The 18,771-nt window shown below is 46.1% G+C and overlaps 1 protein-coding gene across 4 annotated transcripts in view; it reads left to right on the forward strand.

The window, feature by feature from the left end:
- Ninl (ninein like) overlaps positions 1-18,771 on the forward strand; it is a 137,830-nt gene that overhangs the window by 80,518 nt on the left and 38,541 nt on the right. For 2 of the 4 annotated variants that reach the window (XM_029555057.1, XM_008851175.3), the window contains 5 exons: positions 409-599; positions 1,274-1,426; positions 4,774-4,938; positions 7,507-7,643; positions 8,373-8,513. In XM_029555057.1, the coding sequence (XP_029410917.1) occupies positions 409-599; positions 1,274-1,426; positions 4,774-4,938; positions 7,507-7,643; positions 8,373-8,513 (787 nt within the window). Of the gene's footprint in view, positions 1-408; positions 600-1,273; positions 1,427-2,796; positions 2,945-4,773; positions 4,939-7,506; positions 7,644-8,372; positions 8,514-18,771 lie in introns of those variants that run through there. The other 2 variants (XM_017802732.2, XM_017802730.2) reach the window with 2 other exon arrangements.

Genomic DNA, 18,771 nt, shown 5'->3' on the forward strand with positions numbered 1-18,771 from the left:
CAGGTGGTGATTTCATATATGTCTATACTGTGAACACTCCATCGTCTCGCCTCCTTACCTTCATGTGTGCTGTAAATTTCCAGTAATCAGGATGTGATTGCCAGTGATGGTCACTGTTACACAGTAGGTCTCCAGTACTAAGAGCTTTTGTCCTTTAGCAAGACCTTTTGTCCTCCACCACCTGGTAACCTCTAGTTTACTCTCCCACTAGGAATCCAGCTTTTTTGCTGGATCCCACATATAAATGAGATCGTGGATTTCTGTCCTTCTGTGTCTGCTTATTTCACTTAGCCTAATGTCCTCTCTGTTTATTCTTGATTTCATTCTTTTTAATGCTGAGTATTCCATTGTGGTGCCTTTATTATGTGTGTGTTTATCCGGTTTAATTGTGAATCTCCTTTGCTTCAGGCCAGCTGCAGCCCTGGAGTTGTGATTTCTTCGGGACACCCCGGAAGTCCTGTAGCCCCTCTTTCAATACTCCTGAGAGCCAGGTCCAGGGCATCTGGCATGAGCTGGGGGTTGGCAGCAGTGGTCACCTGAATGAGCAGGAGCTGGCTGTGGTCTGCCAGAGCACTGGACTCCATGGTCTTAAGAAAGAGGTAAACACCCTAGGCCACCCTCCTTCCTTGCTCTTGGAAGTGGTCACATTTACTACTGGGACTAGAAAATCACTTCACCCTTCAGACACCAGTTCAGTTCCTCACTATGTAGTCTAAAATCCTTTGATGGCTGCCAGTACTTTTGCCCAAAGCTAAATACCTCTGAGAGTCCATCTGCAACCACACAGCTCACCCTTGCTTAACTTGCTGCTGCCCTTAAGGTGCTGGTGCTTCTAATAGTTTCACTTATAGTCCTCCTGCCTGGAACAAAAGCCCTCCTCCCTCTTCCAGCCCAACATGCCATCTCTGAGCCTGCCTGCACCCAAGCAACTATGTGTACCATCTTCCTAGGCAGATGGTTACTGTTGTTCACACCCTGTATCCTTGCTGGACCATGCATTGTGGGCCCAGGCTGGGCTTCCTGCATGTATTGCCTCAGCATCCAACAAGTTCCTGTCCCCAATCTACAGAGTTAGGACGTTCAGGTGCTGCCCACTCCCAGTGGGATTGAAACCTTCCTGGCAAGGCCATACAGAACAGCTGAGAGGACTTAGGCGAGCAGCTAACAGTCTGGTTTTGAATAAGGATAAGCCAGCTGCCCTTGTTGGGTGTTCAGAGCCAGAGGGACAGACCAAGTGACCCTCCAGACCTGAAGGGTGGTGACTTTTGTCTAGGAACTTGAAGAACTGTTCAACAAACTGGATCAAGATGGAGATGGCAGAGTGAGTCTTGCAGAGTTTCAGCTTGGCCTGTTCAGACATGAACCTGCTTCACTTCCAGAATCTTCCACTCTAGTCAAACCAAACAGGCTCTGGTCTCAGTATCAGGTAAAATGGGACAATTAAATGTCAATCTGCAGTCATACTTGGTATCACTCTGTGACCACTGAGGGTGCTGGCTGATGGTTCTGCCATTGTTAACCACAGTGAGCCCAGGAGCTGGAGAAACATGTGCACATGCCTGTGTACATGCATCGCTCTTGTGGACAAGCTGATCTGTGGTGCTCATGCCCAGCTGTGTACCGCTGAGTTTCTTAGCCTCTTGAAGCTCCATGCTCATCTGTCAGACAGAAACAATCTGAGCACCTACCTCAGGCGTTCCAGAGAATAATGCAGTGTGGGGAACATGGCAGTTCCGCACTGCCCTCTCGGGTGTGGCATATGCAGTAATATTTTTCATTAAGGACTCTTTCCTCCAGTTGTACAGTAAGCATAGGTTGTAGGATGCTGTAGCTTGTCTAGGATTAGTTCTTCCTGTTCCTTCATGCAGTTTTCCCTGTCATGTCCTGAATTTTATCCTGCTCAAGTGGCTTTGCTCAGAGGCTGCTAGTGCAGCCCTTTGTTTCATCGGCACCAGGACATAGCACAGGGTTGCTCTGGGGTCAGGCACTGGTTCAGCTTTGCTGTGACTGTGGTGTGGGCAGGTGCATTTGAGAATCTAAGTGTTTGATTAAAGTCGATGGGGATGGGCAAAGAAACTCAGGATGAACACTACAGGATGGTGTCAGCCCTAGTCAGAAATACGAGGGGCTGGTGTGGCTCGGTGGTGGAGTGCTTGCCTATCGTTGTGAGCTCTGGGCCTCCTCAGCCCCACACATAAACAAAAAAGCAAGATGGAAAGACTGAAGATGAGCCACATACACACACACCAAGTAATGTTTCCTATTGATCGAGCTGGACTCCCCTTCTGAGTGAACCTACCTGTTTGCTGGCAAACAGTGAAGCCACTGCCAGTTCTGTCAAGTGGGGTCCTCAGTGGTTGAGCCTCCACTCAGAGAGGGTACGAGCTGCCTGTATACCCCAAGCTGGCATGTGAGCAGCATTGTGGGTCCCATGTACTTCCAACAGCTGGCACTTCACCTGGCAGCCTCACATGCTGCGGAGGTTACAGTCTGGAATGTACTAGAAGTTCAGCCCTCCCCACACTTCTTCCTTTACCTTCATGCACATGTGAGCTGTTCCCATGCTCCTTTGCACTCCCCGTGCTGGATCATCTTACCTTCCCACCTTGTTCTCTCTACTCACAAACTGTGTACACATGGGCATACAGCACACGTATACAACTGCATGCAAACACATGTACTGTGCATGCACATCCACTGTACATGCATATCCAGTATGTACACACACACATGTTCGCTCTATGCACATTTACTCTGGACATGTGCTGAGGTTCTGTATGTGTGTACCCACTCTAGACATGGGAACATCCACTGAACATGTAAACCTGCTGAAGACATATGTGTGTCTACTGTATGTGTCCCTGCTTCAGACATGAACATCCACTGTGCATGTGATCCCACTCTGGACATGTGCACATCCACTCTGTGTGCGTTACTGCTACAGGTAGGTGTTTACCCATTGTACATGCACACCCACTCTAGACAGGTGTTTGTCCACTGTACATTTGTACCCAGCATGTGCACATGGACCTTGAGTATGTACTCAGGCTCTTTATGTGCATATGCACTGTATGTATGAACCCTCTTTGTGTATGCATATACTGTACACATTCATGCCTGCTCATATATGTATACATGTGTATGTACGTTATGTAAGCCTATACTATGATACATAATCCACATGTGCACATGCACGCAGTGCACATACTCACACAGCCTGTATTCTCTCAGGTTAAGGCACACAGCCAAGGTAGATAAAGGACAGGTCCTGGCTTTAGTCTGCAAAGCACCAGATTCCTGCCCTCCCGGTGCCGCTTGTTTCAGAATGTCTGCCCCCACTTTGGGCAGCACTCAGGACTCCCAGGACTTTATCAGAGTGACCTGCCTGACTGCAGCTTTGAGCCTGCCATGTCCCACACGGGCTCTTCTGGCCTTATGTGGCTGTGCCAGCCCCGGGGGGTGAGCTACAAATGGATTCACCTCAGCCCTGCCCTTCTGGGGCCAGAGGAGGGGACAGCAGTCCTTCAGTGCATTTGGGGATTGAACTTCTGCACAGGTGGCTGTCATTAGACATGAGCGAGCTGTTTTCTTCCTCTCTAAATGGGGCAAGATGTCTGCTGTGTAGGAATGTAAAAGGCATCCACACAGCTCAGGAAACACTGTCTCCTCAGGGACTCTGGAGAGGTAGGGACAGCTGGAAGAACAGGTAGATGAGGCATGCAGACTGTACCTGCAGGAGCAGTAGGTGACAGGAGAGCTGCCAGCAAGCCGTGCTGGGAAGTGCTGCATGTTGGGGAAGGGCTTGCAGGCTGCTCTGGGAGCATGATCGGAGCCGAGTCCAAGAAAGAGACAGCCCTGGCTGGGGAGAGGACAGACTGGTAAGTGTTGGAGGAAGTGTTTCAGCACAGGACATGCACATCCGGAATATTGAAAAGAGCAAGGGAACACTGGAACTGGAGGTGGTGAGGAGGGTTTACAGCAATCCATCTGTACCATGCAGAGTGTGGGGTGATGTTCCTGGGTGACTGGGAGCCTGAGGGTCCTGAGCGCAGGCCCTGGTGTGCAGCAAGCACTGTGTCCCCCAGTCCCAAGGCTCCAGACAGCTGAGGCTTATTAGGAGGGACTCCAGATGGGAGCAGAGAGGGTGAGACATCATTCTTGCCCTTTGGATTCAGATACTAGGGAAGCCTCACAGGCAGCTTTCCAGCTAGGAGACTTGTTTACCCTTTGAAAACTGCTTAGCCCCCAGCTGTGGGCCTTTGAGTTCTGGGGAAATGAGGGATTCTGTTTGGTCCATTGTGTCCCTTCTTTCTGAGCCCACCTGTCATTTTCTGTGTCACCTAGATTTTCCTGGCACAATGTGTTTTTCTAATGCAGGGAGAAAGGACCAAATCCCTTTGTGGTCCCTTTCTACATGATGACTTCTTGATGAGAGCTGACGCTCAGGTGTCACAGATATGAGGTACCAAGGATGTACAACAGCAGGTGCCCAGGGCTCCTTCTCAGAGTGAGGGTCTGGGGGCCAGGAATCCTGACTGCAATCCCAGCTCTGTCCCCTACAGAACCATGTGATCCTGGGTAAATCCTGTGCTGTGCTGACCTACTTTTCTGAGGAAAGAAGTTCCTGATCTTGTGTGTTCTCTTGTTTTAGGCCTGGATGAGAAAGCAAAGTGCTGAGTACAGGCTGCTAAGGTGGAACATGTGCTAACAGTGCACAGACACCACGGCTTCAAGACGTCTGTGTGCTCAGGTGTCTTCCTTCCCGATGTGCAGGAGGAGAATGGCTGCCAGACCACCACCACCTCGTCCCTTGTGTCCATGTGCTCGGGCCTGTGCCTGTTCTCCGGTATTGATGATGGCAGTGGATTCGCCCTTCCTGAGCAGGTCATCGCTTCATGGGCCCAGGAGGGGATTCAGAATGGCAGGGAGATCTTGCAGGTTTGGAACTCTCATCCTCTTGGCTACCCTGTTGAGTGGGTCCTGGGATACTATGGGACTGAGCAGGGGATATGGGGGGCCGGGTGCCCACAAAGGATGGACACAGTAGAGCATTGCTGTGTGCCAAGAACCTCATATAGGGAAGCCTTCAAAGAAACATTTTCCCATCCTTTTTTGCCATTAAAATATAGGAAACTTTAATTTTGAAAGAAAACGGTCTGAAAAAGCCCATTTCAAGGTAAGTTTCGGTGTGTTACAGACCATCCCCCATTGCTACCCAAAGGAAGGAAGTCATACAGGCTACTGGAAAGAATCCCCTTCTTTGTGTTAACAGCACTTTCTGGGTACCACTGTCAGCCAGCCATGATGAGCCCCTAGTGAAACAGCTCCCTCTCAGAGCAGAGGGCCAGGCTTACTTCCTGTTCTATAGGTTTCTGTAAAGTTGGGCTCATGATTTAGGTGGCACTCTCCTCTGGGGCAGCCAAGTCAGGGTCACAGAGAAAGTGTCACAGAGGAAGGAACACTTGAGGAAGTATTACAAGCTAGATTTATTTTTGTTTCTAAAATTTACTCTCCATTATTTTTTTAGGGTTTTTTTTTTGTTTGTTTTTTTGTTTTTTTTTTTTTAATCATAACTTAGGGATGGGGCTATGACCGAGTCGGTCAAATACACGAGGGCCTGAGTTCGATCCCCAGGAATGGTAGTGAGTGCTTGTAATCCCAGCCTAGGGAGGCAGAGACAGGATCTCTGGAACTAGCTAGCCAGCCTCCTAGCATCTTGGAAAGCCCCAGTTCCCAGTCAGAGACCCTGTCCTAAAACAAACACACTTGAGTGCGTGCACAGACACACACACATGCACACACATGCACACACAAGCCAAGGTGGATGGCAACTGAGGAAGGCACCTGAGGTTGAACTCTTGCCTCCATCTGCACCTGCATGTACATACACACACAATGTTGAAGCTTTTCACAAGCTTTACAGAAATCTATGAAAGAAGGAAAGCTTCCTGTTCCCAAGAGTCAAGGCAGGGCCAGCAGCTGATAGGGTGGTGAACCTCTTGCAGAGCTTTCGTAAGCACATAAAGATAAATGAGTTCATATACTCTGGTGTGGTAGTTCTCAATATTGGTATTGTACTATGTCGCTGCTAATTTATGCAACCCTTCCCTCCTTTGAGTTTTTCTTACTCTGTATATAATCTCATTTATAAAGGCATCAGCTTCCCTGTGCTTATGCTAGCACTGCTTGTTCTGTGTGGTTGATTCCTGACGTTATATGTTTTAATTATTTTTAAACTCTAGCTTCTACCCCATAAGTGCTAGGATTAGAGGCATGAACCAGCTTTATTCCATTTTGGTTTTGCCTAGGCCAGTCTGGACCCTATAGACCCCAGAGTGGTTTACAATGACTCCCTTCTCCTTGGTCAGGAAGCTGTTGCTGTGACATGTTTCTATAATTTTTCTGACCCCGTCTCTATCTGGGGACACTTGCAAGGAAGGGTGCACCTTATGTGACACACTCTTGCTGTATCTCCCCAGCAGCACACTGGCATTGGGCAGCAACAGAGTTCAAGTCTCCATGTCACAGCAAATGGATATGCCATGGTACCTTCTCTCATAGGCTCTGGTGGGGTGATTCCTTCTGAACTCATGTTTGTCATTTTAGAAGCAAGAGTCAAGATGACTTTTTGCTAAGGAACAGTTGCAGCAAATGCTAGTTACTGGCTGGCTGGGCAGAAGGGCATGTAGGGGTTGGCTGTTCTGCTCTTCTGGTCCTTTTATACAGTGGTAAAATATACAACATAAACTTCCCTGTTATTTTAACATTGTTTCTCAAAATCCTGAGTGGGAGCCAGATGTGGTCCTACACACCTATAATTGCAGTAATCTGTAGACTGAGGCAGGAGGATCTCAAATTCAAGGCCAGACTGGGCTACATAGTGAGGCCTTTCTCTCTCTCTCTCTCTCTCTCTCTCTCTCTCTCTCTCTCTCTCACACACACACACACACACACACACACACACACACACACACACATGCACGGGGGCGGGGTGGGGAGCGCTGTCTGGCTGAGTGAGTATCCAAAGAAATGGAGTTCAAGTGCTGTGGAATCTGGGTCAGGTGGCAGTGTCAGAACTCGGGTCTCTCTTCTACTTTGTGATAGTTTGGGCTATAGGGAAAGTCTCTTTACATGAGGCTTCCCAAGGCTTGTATAAGACTTAAAACTGTTGCTGCATCTTGTACTTTGTCTAGGGAGAAGGACCTCTCGTCTTTGTCGATGTATCTTTGTCAAGGTGGTCATCATCATCCTCCTCCTCCTCCTTATCATCTTCCCTCCTCCTCCGTTTTTTTTGAGACAGGTAGCCCCAGCTGGGGTAGCCCAGTGTTAACAGCCTACTTGGCTTGGGCAGGAACACCCCGAGAAACAAGAGATTTGGGCAGACAGGAAAGAGACAGGTGCTAGTTGTGGTAGCTACTATGGGATCGGCCCCTGGGCTGTCAATGAGCAAGAATGCATTTGGGAAAGTTCCTTACTCCCTTCTGCCTCTGGGCTTGCTAATTCCAGAGCCTGGACTTCAGTGTGGATGAGAAGGTGAACCTCTTGGAGCTGACCTGGGCCCTTGACAATGAGCTCCTCGCAGTGGATGGTGTCATCCAGCAAGCAGCCCTGGCCTGCTACCGCCAGGAACTGAGCTACCACCAGTAAGAGCCCACAAGGGAATGGAGTAGGGATATAGCTGGCCCTGGGAACTTCAGGTTATACCTTCCCTGAACCCCCTTCATCCACCCTAGTAACTTGTGACCTTCCTGTTCTCTGTTCTCTAGCCCTTGTTACTAGAGCTCAGGTAGAGCAAAGAAATAGGTGTGCAGAGCAGAAGTAACCAGTGTTGTCCATGAGTCCAGGCTGGGCAGGGTCCAAGGGCTGCAAGGATTACTCACTGGTCACTACTCCTTGGATTTCATGTCCCCAGAATTAAAGGATCACCAGCTCTTCCTCAAAGGTGGGGACACACTTAAAGATCTGTGTGCCAGGGTCCTCATTCAGCCCCTTATAGTGAATTCAAATACCGGAACTTGACTTTCCTCCTGCTGGTGCTGGAACTCACTGTGGCGGAAGCAAAGTCTCTGATCTGAGAGACCTGCTTCCAAGAGTAGCTAAGGGATCCCAGGCTGAGGTTGGCAAGAGAGTGAAAGGAAGTCCCTCTCAGTGTACAGCCAGGTCAAGAACATGACCTTCCTAATGGGGCTTTCATTTACTTACTGTTGAGGAGTCATTTGGTCTCTCTTAACACACCAACTTATAAAATAATCACAGAAATTGTAGAGCACCCCAGGAGGTTGTTGTGGGGCAGTGAAGTCATGCTGGGCAGTGAGGCCCAGGTGGGACCTGTCATGCTGACAGCAGGGTCCCATCTGTCCTTCCTGTGGCAGAGGGCAAGTGGAACAGCTGGTGCATGAGCGGGACAAGGCGAGGCAGGACCTGGAGAAAGCTGAGAAGAGGAACCTGGACTTTGTGAAAGAGATGGATGATTGCCACTCTGCCCTGGAGCAGCTCACGGAAAAGAAAATCAAGTAGGTTCTGGGCCTGGAGCCATAGCTGATAGGCAGCCACCACAGCATGCCCCCCAAGCCCCCTGAGGGCCAGCCAAGAGCCAGGGCTGCTGCCAGCTAAGGTACAACCAAAAGTTGGGGCAAGGAGACCCTACTGTTCCACAGTGGGAGCCTGTGGAAGTGGAGACAACCTAGCCTTGGGATGCCTTTACTAACAAGCAGTGTCCCACATTTTGTGATGTGGGTGCACTGGGCTCTGGTGTCTCCTGTGTCTATCTGTGGCCATGGGGAAAATCCTGGCTCTGCTCACAAATTTATCAGGGTCAGTGGTAATGCAAGTCACCTAGATTTCAAAACGGCAAGTGATTTGGGAGAGGCTGGGAATGGCTTTGGGGTTGCGTGGTTGATGGAAGAGCCCCAAAGTCTGACTCTGAATACACAGATGCACTATAGCACCTGAGCCAGAAGCTAGTGTGGGGTCCGTGAAAGGGGAAGGTGGCTGGACAGACCAAACAGAAAAACATGCATGTCATTTCTCTGGTTTATTAAATAGACAGGGAAGGGAATCTCTGTAATGAAGATTTCCCAAACTGTGGCAGGGAAGGGCTATCCCCAACCCCACCATTGGAGCCTTGGGCTGCCCAGCCAGCCTTAGCTTTATGGTCACCTTCCTGAAGATTCTACTTGCCCAGAGCTGTGCTCTGATGAAGGTCAGAAGGTGCTGGTAATCTTTCCCTGTTCATTCTCTTGGGTCAGACATTCAGCTAGGAGAGGCCTGGCTGCCTGAGGCTGCAATCTCAGTCCTGCTGTGCCAAACCCTTTAGCTTCTCCTCTGTAGACTGGATAGGGCCAGTCCCTTGTCATTGTGCTTAGTATGGAGCCAAGCATTTGCTGTTACATGGGCTGCACTGCATGGGGGGCGGGGGAGAGAAATGGAAGGCTGTTTAGGTATCATGGGTGTTTACTTGATCTAAGGCGCTTATGTCTCCCGTCATGTATGTTATGGCATTTGAAATCCATGTTTTTTTCACAGCTTAGGACTGGGGAGTCATGTGTTCACCTTGAGTGTTACTCAAGATACACAGAAGCCCATATAGCCCTGATGGGCAGTTTGGGGGATGTCCTCCTCCATTGCCTTATGTGCCTGTGGTGCTTATGTCCTCCAAGCAAGGAGATGTTAATGCATCATGGCCGCAGGAAAGAGGCATGAGCAGAATGGGATCAGGGCAGAGCCACAGGGTTTCCTAGACAGCACCTCCTGTAACTGAGGGCATTTGGCCTGGGGTACTACAGGGCCTTCAGGGTGATCTCAAGCTTCTGGACCTTAGCAGCCAGCCCCTGCCTTGTGTCAGTCTGATCGTATTCTGCTGAACCTTGAGTTTAGAGCAAAAGCTCATTACTTCTTTACCACAGGTGTCCTGGCACTTCAGTTGGGTTGCCAGAACCCAGAGGCCAAGGTTGTATGAGGGATCCTGTCTGTGCTGATGACACCTCACCTAACCCCAACAGCCACTTTAATCTCATTTTTCAGTCACAGAAATTCAGAATCAGAGAAGCTTAGTAACTTGCCCATAATTATTTGTGTGTTCATGAAATTGGAACCCAAGTTTTCTCTGTCTGGGTTTTACACTATCTCTCTCTCCCTTCTTCCCGGGGCTTATCTATATTAAGCAAGTGCTGTACCACAAAGCCATATCCCAGTCCCCTGCTCCCCTGACCCCTTTTTGAGACAGGGCCTCCTTGTAGTCAAAACTGGCTTTGAACTCCCTATGTGGACCAGGCTGGCCTTGATCTCATAGAGATCCACCTGCCTCTGCCTCCCCAGTGCTGGGATTAAAGGCATGTGCCACCATACTTGGTTCTAACCTTTTTTATTTTATTTTAAGATAGTGTTACTAAGTTTTCCAAGCTGTTCTCAAACTTGGAATCCTCCTGTCTCAGTCCCCCAAGTAGGTGGAAATTTTAATAGTAGTGTGAACTACTATATCTCTATTACAAAAATAACATTTCTTTTGAGAGTTTAAGAACCTTAGGTCAGGAGCTGGAGAGATGGCTCAACACTTACGAGCACTGGCTGTTCTTACAGAAGACCTGGGTTCAAATCTCAGCACCAACATGACACCTAGCAACTGTCTACAGCTCCGGTTCCAGGGGATCCAGTGCCCTCTTCTGTTCTCCATGGGTACTGCATGACATAGATGCACTTATATACATGCAGTCACTCATACACTCATGTACATAAAATTAAAAAAATAAAAGCCCTTAGGTCAGGGCTGGAGAGATGGCTCAGTGGTTAAGAGCACTGGCTGCAGAGAGGCCCTAGGAGTCCCCAAAACAATAAAGGCCATTGCCAATAATGTTGGTTGTACACTGGAAGTGGACAGTAAAACCCTATTGCTGAAGACACCGCATAATACGAGTGCAGGAGAGGGAGAAATCAAATTTGGACTATGCTGGAAACACCCTGCCACTGGGTGGGTGATTTCATAGTACCAGGAGGTGATATGCAGATGGCTGGGGGAGAACTGTCCCCTATAATTCTGCTCAACGACAGACCCCATGTACTGCACTTGTCAACATGCCAAACAAGATGTTCCGGCTGGTGCAATAGTGGTGAGTCTAGTGTATGTACAACCAGCAAATTTTCTGTTGGATATAATGCCCGTTCCTAGGGGTGGAATACACATCTGGTAGACCAGGCCACCCTCCCTGTAGTAGTGGAGGATATAGGGCCCAGTGGGGAAGCCACTGCAATTGTTCTGTTAGAGGAATGTGATGCACCTGCTAAAGTACCATCCAAACATTTGTGCTTACATCCATAGGTTAAGTTATTATAGCAGCCACTGTTTAGATGTTCTTGCTTCTTGCTGTTTGCATTTTTATAGCAGATGGAATCCCACTGAAATGGGCCAATAGCCCATGGAAAACAGATGATGCAGAGACCTGAAAGTTCAGTGCCTTCCCACAATAGGAGGAAGATCATCCCACACCTATCACCCCCTCCAAGGCTCAGGGACTTTTGTGGAAGAGGTTGGCGGAAAGAATGTAAGAGCCGGAGGCTGGGGTAGAGTGTTACCTGGAAGTGCCCTCCGACCACTATGCCGGCAAACTATAGTCATACCTCCTTCCCACACTTGTCAAGGATTCCAGGGGGGAGTCAGTTACCCCTCCCACCCAGTCAGTTGACCTTAGCTGCATGTCGGGGAGGGGCTAAGGATATATAAGTTGAGAAGGCCATGAGGCACCTCTCTCACCATTTTGTGTGTCTGTCAGGAAGTCACAGGATCTATATTTGAGTGTAGACTTTCAAGCGCAGCTGTAGCGCCCACCCTTCTGGACATAACCCCCCACCCTATGTTCTGTTAGCAAGCCCAATAAACTCGTTAGGATTTAAAAAAAAAAAAAAAAAAAAAAGCACTGGCTGCTTTTGCAGAGGACTGGGTTCAGTTCCAAGTACCCACATGGTGACTAACAACTGTCCATAACTCCAGTTCCGGGGATCCAATGCCCTCTTCTGACAGTGGGCATTGCATGACACAGGTACACTTACTTATATGCAGGCAAACACTCATACACATAAAATAAAAATAAAGAAAAAACCTTGAGTCAGAGAAACCCTGAGGATCCAGAGCCTGATCACTTTGCTTCAGGCGTGGTATATTGTTCAGGCCTTCCAGAAACAACTGTGGCCTTTGGTCAGCTGTGAGGGCCCAGCAGCCTCTCTTCTCCTCCATGACCTGTGCACTTTATTTTTCCACTGATCTGCGATATAGGAGAGATCTTTGCTTCCTATCCTACAGCCTGTGCTGTCCCATTCTGGCCAGTTCTGGGAGGGCAGGGCTTATACCTGGGTCCACATGTACCTCCATGTCCGTTTCCTTTCAGACATCTCAAGAAGGCCAGACATTGTAGGCTGACATGTGTGAGGAGGGTTGTGTTAGAGTTGGCATCATGGGATGAGAATGTGAGTGAGACTATAACTGTGTTTTTGTGTGAGAATGAGTGTGCAGGTGTCTGGGTGATGTGCCTATGGTTACACAGGTATGTGTGAAAACATTGATGTGTGTGGATCTGAAGGAGTCATGTGGATGTGTGAGGGTATGTGGCGGGGGGGAGGTATTCTTTTCACCAAACTTAAGAGTTTCCTATCAAACCTGAGATGGGTAAATGTGGCCACTCTGTAAGAGGATCTGCTAAGACTGAAAGGCTCAAGTATGGGAGACACACTAAGTGGTGAAATCTGACCATTTGACCTTGTTGATTCAGGTCACCTTCCCCCTTAGCATAGAACTCGTGGTCTATCATAGAAGGATGTTTCCATAAGAAATGGTGGTGTTTTCGCTCCTGTCAGCAGTTGGTGTGTCTCTTGGCTGCCCAACCTCCGAGCTCTTTCACTGACTGCACATTGAAAGGGGTTTCCTTTCTTTCTCAGCCAGGTTCTGAGTACAGTTAGGAAGCAAGCCCTGGCTGTGAAGGTTGACTCTCATCTTCACAGTGCTGGCTTTTGTTTCTCTAAGATCCTTTTGTTACTTCCTTGCTTTTTCAGAACTGCTTGTGAGGTATGTTTTCAGTGAGTGAAACTGTTCTTTGAAAGGGAACAAGTAGAGAGGGCACTGGTATGGTTCAGAACCAGAGTGCTTACTTAGAAAAAGAAAAAACTGGCAGATGGCTAAGGCCAGCAGTGCAGTCACTGGAATGTATTTCCTCTTCCTTGATGTACTCAAAGGGTTGACATCAGCTGTGACATCTTCACTTTACTCCTTAGTGTTGGGTCCAGTGAGTGGGTTCCGGGTTGCTTCTAACTACTCTTTGATAGTGCCACTGGGACCGTAATGAGCCCATCCAGGACCTCAGGGTACAGTAGGATCTCTTGAGGACAGTCTTCTTTGGCACCTGCACCAGCCGCTTTCCAGCGCTCAGTGATGTTCACAGAAGACTCTTGTTTAACCATTGTGTTCAAAAGCTAAAGGAAAGTTGATTTGGGATCCTAGTTTAAGTAACAGAACTGATCTACCTGGTCAGTGTCTGTAGGGTTTGGTTCTCTCCCAGCCACCTGAGGGAGATTTACTTAGTGTTGTGTCTTTGTTAGAGGTCAGAGGACCTAACTCTGTGTAAGTGTGAATATGTATATATGTGTGTGTGTGAGATACATGCATTGGTGTTTATGTAGGCAAGTGAATGTGTACTTGGAGGCCAGAGGTCAGAGGTCAGCCACAGGTGTCATTGTTTTTAGGGTGCCATCAATCTTGTTTTATGAGACAGGGTCTCACTGGCCTGGAACTCAATGATTAGGCTAGGCTGGCTGGCCAGCAAGCCTCAGAGATCTGCCTGTTTCTGCTTTGCCGGTGCTGGGATTATATGCGTGCACCACCACACCCAGCTTTTTGTGGGGTTCTGGGAAAAGAACTCTGATCTTCATGCTTGCATAGCAACCACTTTACTGAGTTATCTCCCCAGTCCTAGAGGGTCATAAACTTTGAAGCAATATTTCTGTGTGTGAATCTGCTTCAGTGATGCGTGAAGATGCAGAGCAAAGCCCATGCCTTTGCATCTTATCACATGAGCAGTGGGGAATCTTCAGGAGGTTTCTGTAAATAATTTTCATGGTTAGGTTAGGTTTTTAATTTTTTAAATTTATTTATTTTTGTTTTATATATATATGAGTGTTTTGCCTTGCATGTATGTTAAGTCTGTCCATGCGTACAAAGCTTGAAAAAGCCAGAAGAAGGCATCAGATCCCATGTGCATGCATACCACACACACAGACACACAAAGGTGACTTTGTAGCACACACACTTTTTTGATGTCTGCAGAGATCCCATTATGTGGGTATGCCATACTTTAGTTTCCATTATATATCTTAAAGTGGTGCTGGCGGTGGTGAGGGCGGTGGTGGTTTTTTGTTTTGTTTTTCCAGTGAGCTTTTTGTGGGGTCAGGATCTTCTGTCTAAAAATATGGTGTAGCAGGTTGTAGATCAAATGGAATAGTATATTATGAAAGTATTTTTTTAGACTTTTTTTTTTTTTTTTTTTTTTTTTTTTTTTGGTTTTTTTGAGACAAGGTCTCCCTGTAGCCCCAGCTGTCCTGGAACTCACTATGTAGACCAGGCTGGCCTTGAACTCACAGAGATTCGCCTGCCTCTGCATCCTGAGTGCTGGGATTAAAGGCATGCACCATCATGCCCAGCCTAGACATATTATTATTATTATTATTTAATTTTTTTAGAAGAAGTATTTCGGTACAGCTTTAGCATACTCAATAACAATTTCTAGAGCAAAGATACATCTCTTTCAAAAGTGGCTATAAAATTTTTAGGTTCACAGTTGAAATAATACACTTATTCAATATTGAGCTCAATAAAAATCCTGTAAGACATAAAAATTGAATGAGTTTTTAACATTTTAAAAAAGATCTCCATTTTTTAAAATACAATTTCTTACAGAAACACTCATTGTTTTTGTTAATAACACTTAGGTCTTGGCGCATGTGTCTCTAATCTGTGTGTATCTGATTATTACTAGTGATGGTCAGTTGCACTTGGATCCTTGGCACCTGTGTATGGATATAAAGTCATCGGGTAGATTTCAATGGTAATGTTTATCACCTGTACTAATTAACATAACAAATTTTTATGCTTCCTCCTCAAACATAACTCATTTTTTAAAATTTGTTAATTATTTTTGGGTGTGTGTGTATGTCACACAGAACATCCCAATCTTATTCATCTATATACCCACCCTCCCATACCGCGCCCCCCCCATGCCACTAGAGCCCTGTTACTCTGTCTTCCCTGCTGTCTGCTATGTTGTTGGCACCCCCAGCCTTTTGCAAGTAGTTGTCCATCCAGTGAATCTAGTCAGCCTATCTAGAGGTCTTTGTTTTAGGAAGGTCAGCTGTTCCTCATCTAGCAGCAATCAGGTGTCAAGATTCCTTTCAATGAGATTTGGGTCTGCTGTTCATTTTCTCAGTTCTGTGCTGGGTTACTATCTGGGAGTCACTTGGGCCACCCTGACCAACAACTCAAAAGAAGGTATCTCCTATCTGGCATTGTTGCTTGTTATGTAGCCTTTAGCTATACATATGGACTCTTAAAAAATTATATTGGCCCCTTTAATCTTTGGTTATACTTTCCTTTTGGGTGTTTAAGGCCATACAGTTGGCCCAGATAAACCAATTTATTTTTATTCTTAAGACCGTTTGAGGATCTGTTCCTCAGGGGTCACATGGGCTTGGGAGGAGCCCCTGGCTCCTTTCTTTTACCAGTTCCATCTGTGTGAGCATAAGTCAAAGGTCCTACTCGACCGTGGCTGGCTTTGCTTGGAAGCATGGAGGAAATGTTTCCTCTGTGTTGACTCTCCTCTTTGTAAATTGGATACTGGTTCAAGTCCATCTCATGGGGTCTCCTTGGCCTCCTTGATCAAGAGGACAGGTGACCCATCACAATTACAGGATATTTTGTGAGATGTTCATAGTCCCCTGGAACTAGTCAACCTAGGAGGGCAAGGAGCAAAAACTGTCCTTTATGTCCTCTGACCAAATTAGCAGAGGCCTCAAAGTATGTCTGTTAAACATCCAAGAAGGTTAGTTCCACCAATCTGGTACTTTTAATTACTGTGTGCCATGTAGATAAAGGTTGGGCAAGGACCAATTTTTATCAAATAAATCTTGCCTAGACATATATTTCTTGATCTGGTATGTATAATTTGTCAGTAAGTTGTTGGACTAATATGGTTCCCTCTGGTTTTTAAAAACTAGCTAGGCGTTATTTATTTCTCTCATTGTCTAACCCTTCTATCATGGTTTCCCCAATTAAGGTGTCCCCATTTCCCCCCTTTCTCCCTTACTAATACCCTTCTCCTATGGTCCTACCTCTCTTGAGCTCCTTCTTTCCCTTTATCCCCTAGGTTCTTTGTATACCCTTCCCTCCCCCCTCCCTTAAACTAACCCAATTTTTATCCATAGCTCCCTTATTAAGCCCTGTTTCCTACTGTTCTCTTTCAATTTCTTTCTTTTCCTTTATCTCCCTGGTTCCTTTCCATTATCCTGGTTCATGTAGTTATGTCTGGATACATACTCACTTACCAGGATTTGGTGCTAGGATCCACATATGAGGGAGAATATATGTCTTTTGTTGTTGTTGTTGTTGTTGTTGTTGTTGTTTTTCTGAGTCTGTGTTACTTCACTTAGTATAACAATTTCTAGTACCATCCATTTACCTGCAAATTTGATTTCATCTTTCTTTACTGCTGAGTAAAACTCCATTGTATAAATGAACCACATTTTCATTATCCACTTGTCAGTTGAAGGACACTTAGGTTGCTTCCATCTCTTAGCAATTCTAAAAAGAGCAGCAACAAACGTGGATGTACAAGTGTCTCTGCAATAGGATGAGTTTTTTGGGTATATGCCAAGGAGTGGTATAACTTAGTCAAATGGTAGGTTTATTTGTAGTATTTTTAAAATTATTTTTATGTGTATGTGTATATTGCCTTCATGTACGTAAGTGCATCTGTGTCATGCAGTGCCTGCAGAGGACAGAAGAGGTTGTAGGATCTGCTGGAACTGGAGTTATGGACAGTTGTTAGCTGCCACGTGGGTGCTGGGATTTGAACCCAGGTCTCCTACAAGAACAGCTAGTGTTCTTAACTGCTGAGCCATCTCTCCAACCCCTTATTTGTAGTTTTTGAAGAGTTCTCTACACTGCCTTCCAAAGGGGTTGAACAAGTTTGCAGCCCCACCAGCAGTGGATGAGTGTTCCCCTTTCCCCATATCCTCTCCAACATTTGGTATCATTTATTCTCTTGATCTTAGCCAGTCTGAGTGGGGTAAGATGAAATCTTAAAGCGGTTTTAGTTTGCAATTCCCTAATTATTAGTGATGTTGACATCTTTTAAGATGCTTCTTAGCCATCTTTACCTCTTCTTTTGAGAACTCTCTGTTCAGTTCCTTGGCCCATCTTTTAATTGGGTTACTTCCTTTCTTGATTCTTTGTTTTTTGAGTTCGTTGTATATTCTGTTAAACCTCTGTCAGATGTGTCGCTCCCTGGTGAAGATTTTCTCCCATTCTGTGGGTTTTCTCTTCACTTCCCTGGTTGCCTCCTTTGATAAATAAAAGCTTTTTAGTTTAATGAGGTCCCATTTGTTGATTTTTTACCTTGTTTCCTAAGCAATTGATGTTTGGTTTAGAAAATCATTTCCTACACCTATATCTTGTAGGTTTTTCCCAATGTTTTCGTCTAACAGTTTCAGAGTTTCATGCTTCACATTGAAGTCTTTGATCCATTTGGAATTGACTTTTGTGTATGGTGAAAGATAGGGGTTTAGTTTCATTCTTCTACATGTGGAGATCCAGTTTTGCTAGCACCATTGGAGGAAAGCATGCTGTCTTTCCTCCAATGAATGTTCTTGGCCCTTTTGTCAAATATCAGGTGGCTGAAATTCCATGTACTCACACTTGGGTCTTCAACTTTGTTTCATTGATCTATGTTTTTTTTTTTTTTTTTTTTTTTTTTTTTTTGTGTGTCTTTTTTCATTGCTCTTAGTGCTCAGTGTTGTTTTGGCTATCCGGGGTCTTTAGTGCTTCCATATGAATCTTAAGATAGTTTTTTGCAATTCTGTGAAAAATGTCATGGGGGTTTTGATTGGCATTGCATTAAATCTATAAATGGCTTTTGGTAGGGTGGTCATTTTCATAATATTAATTTTTCCAATCCATGAGCATGGGAGATCCTTCCATCTTTTGATGTCTTCCTCAATCTCTTTCTTTAAAGATTTAAAATTTTCGTTGTAGAGGTCTTTAATGTCTTTAGTAAGGTTTATTCCAAGATACATTTTTTTGTCTTTTCCCTGTAGCCCCAGCTGGCCTGGAACTCACTTTGTAGACCATACTGCCCTTGAACTCACAGAGATCTGCCTGCGTCTGCCTCCCAAGTGCTGGGATTAAAATCGTGTGCCATTGGCCGGGTGTGGTGGCACACACCTTTAATCCCAGCACTTGGGAGGCAGACGCAGGCAGATCTCTGTGAGTTCAAGGGCAGTATGGTCTACAAAGTGAGTTCCAGGCCAGCTGAGGTTACAGGGAGACCCTGTCTCAAAAAGACAAAAAAATAAAATAAAAAAATAATAATAAAGCGTGTGCCACCATACCCAGCCAATTCTAAGATATATATATTTTTTAATGCACCTATTGTGAAGGGGAATGTTTCCATATACTCTTTCTCTGATTGCTTGTTATTGGTATATAGAAAGGCTACAAACTTTTGTAGGTTAATTTTGTCA

This window comes from Nannospalax galili, unplaced genomic scaffold (genome assembly GCF_000622305.1).
Source record: "Nannospalax galili isolate Female #2095 unplaced genomic scaffold, S.galili_v1.0 scaffold1626, whole genome shotgun sequence".
Taxonomy (NCBI): domain Eukaryota; kingdom Metazoa; phylum Chordata; class Mammalia; order Rodentia; family Spalacidae; genus Nannospalax; species Nannospalax galili.